The sequence below is a fragment of the Cucurbita maxima genome, unplaced genomic scaffold, assembly GCF_002738345.1.
Source record: "Cucurbita maxima cultivar Rimu unplaced genomic scaffold, Cmax_1.0 Cma_Scf00038, whole genome shotgun sequence".
Classification (NCBI taxonomy): domain Eukaryota; kingdom Viridiplantae; phylum Streptophyta; class Magnoliopsida; order Cucurbitales; family Cucurbitaceae; genus Cucurbita; species Cucurbita maxima.
This window is the reverse complement of record NW_019272054.1, coordinates 654843-657227: the sequence shown is the minus strand read 5'-3', so window position 1 is coordinate 657227 and position 2385 is coordinate 654843. Positions and strand designations below refer to the sequence as shown.

Here is a 2385-nt window from a genome sequence, read left to right as displayed (position 1 = left end):
AAAAAAAAAAAAAAAAAAAAAAAAAAAAAAAAAAAAAAAAAAAAAAAAAAAAAAAAAAAAAAAAAAAAAAAAAAAAAACAGATATATATATTCTGTAGAATTATTAAAATAATAATAATAATAAATAATAAATCTATCGGTTGCTCAAAACTCATCTTTAAAAAACCGTCTCACAGAACGCTTACCCTTTCTGCTGCAATCCAATTCATCTGAATCCATCTCAATCCTTCCGATTTCTGCAATCTTCGCGATCACTTCCTTGAAATTCGGCCGAAGATCCGGCGAAGAAGAAGAACAGGCCTCACCGATCTGAAGAATGCATCGGAGAGTCCGCTCTTCAGAAACACCGCAATCGCCGCCGTCTCCGCCAGTCTCTTTGGCAGAAAGCAACTCGAGTAAGATCTTGCCATAGCTGAAGATGTCTGTCCGTTCATCAGCGTCGTTCATATTAATCAGTTCCGGCGCCTTGTAGCCGGAGGCGGCGGAAACTTGGAGCATTTCTCGAGTTGCGGCGGCGTTGAGGAGGAGATGGAGGCCGAAATCGGAGACGTGCGGCTCAAAGTTTGAATCGAGAAGAATGTTCTTGGATTTAAGATTTCCATGAGGTATTGGTTTCTGTAATCCGTTGTGGAGATGATCTAGGGCTCTTGCGATTCCGAGGGAGATTTTGTTAATGACCTCCCAATTTTTTGTCTCTGATTCTCCTACTGTTCAATCACAAGTGAAACAATTGAAATTATTAGGAAAATAGAAACTTTAGGTAATTTGTAGAATATTTTATTTCTTGAAGAGAAAATACATAAATTTGCAAAACAACGTGAAAAATCTTTATTTAAAAAAAAAAAAAAAATATATATATATATATATATAGTTCAAGTAAAATATATAGTAAATGAAACCTAAAAAAAATGGATTAAAATATAATATTTTAATAGAGTTCGGTCTAAGAATGAAACAAAATGGGAAAACTTTTCCGCATTTAAAATCTCGAGGAGAGGGGTAGAAGGGAAAGTCCAAAATTAATATCTATTAGTTATGGACGGTATCATATCCGAGCTAGTGCAGGATGTTGGGCCTAAGAAGGTGGATTGTGAGATATGGAAAGTTTAAAGATGACAATATTTACTAGTGGTGGGTTTTGTCTATTACAAATTGTATTATAGACATTGGATGGTCTACGAAGACGTTGTGCTCCCAAGGGGTAGATTGTGAGATAGGTTAAGTCGAAAGAGAACAATATCTATAGCGATGAGCTTGAGCTGTTACAAATGATATCATAGCTAGACACCAAATAGTGTGTCAGGACGTTAGGCCTCAAGAGGGTGGATTTTGAAATCCCACATGAGAGAAGGAGCCAAACATTTCTATAAACCGAACAATATCTACTAGTGACGGACTTGTGCTGTTACAAATAATATCATAGGCAAACATTGAACTGTGTGTCTAGATATTTAGTCCTAAGTAAGTGGATTGTGAGATTCTACGTTAGAGGGGAATCAAACCAGATTTATAAGGGCGTGGAAACCGAGAGAAATAAAAAAGGCACCCCTGGACGAACCAGAATGGTCACCATCTCTGATTTCCCCATTGACAAAAACGTCCACAGCCACCAAAAACCGACAACAAATCTGGTTGCCGACATCCCACCCCAAATTAAACTCCATTTTCCCTTCACTTTCTCGAGAAACAAACAGAAAATCTCACACCAAAATTTTCAAACTTACCTCTAATCAAATCCGCCAAATTCCCCTGCCCATAAAACGGGTGAACCAGAAGCCTCTCACCCCTCCCGCCGGCGTAGAATCCCAGCATCGGCACTAAATTCCTATGCCTAATCGAACCCAGAAACCGCACGACGTCGTACTCTCCTCCACCGGCACCCGGCCGGAGGAATCTAAGTAGCCGGGTCGATTGGGTGCTCTGTAACGAAGCTTTGTACAGAGTTCCATAGTGGGATTTGCCAATCACTTCCCCCGGAGCTTCTAGAATCTCATCGATCGTCAAATCCTCGCCGCCCTCGAAAGTTGCCAGCGACGGCGGCGACGGCGGCGGCGTGTGTTCCTTTTTCTTGTTTTGGTCGGTGCAGGGCCTCTCGACGTCGTGTCGATGCTCTGTTAGTGAGAGCTTATGGCGGAAGAAGAAGAAGAAAAAGATGGAAATTAGGAGAAGAACAAAAATGGCGGCCGAAGCTACGAGAAGAATGAATTTCAGCATGTGGGATTGTTCAAACAAATCCAAAGCTTTTTTCTTTTTAATGATTGGATCTTCAAAACTTCTTTTCTTTGAGTTTGAAAGATTTGTGCAGAAGAACAGAGTGAAATACTATACTTTGCGTGCGCAGTAGGGGAATACATCCCATCCAGCCAAGAAAGTGGACCCCACTCT

General features: G+C 40.3%; 1 protein-coding gene across 1 annotated transcript in view; it reads right to left on the bottom strand.

The window, feature by feature from the left end:
- LOC111468894 (putative kinase-like protein TMKL1) overlaps window positions 1-2385 on the bottom strand; it is a 3400-nt gene extending 1015 nt beyond the window's left edge. The window contains exons 1-2 of the mRNA XM_023114036.1: window positions 1725-2385; window positions 186-707 (exon numbers count right to left, since the gene is read on the bottom strand). Of these exons, the coding sequence (XP_022969804.1) occupies window positions 186-707; window positions 1725-2214 (1012 nt within the window). The 5' untranslated portion in view covers window positions 2215-2385. The remainder of the gene's footprint in view (window positions 1-185; window positions 708-1724) is intronic.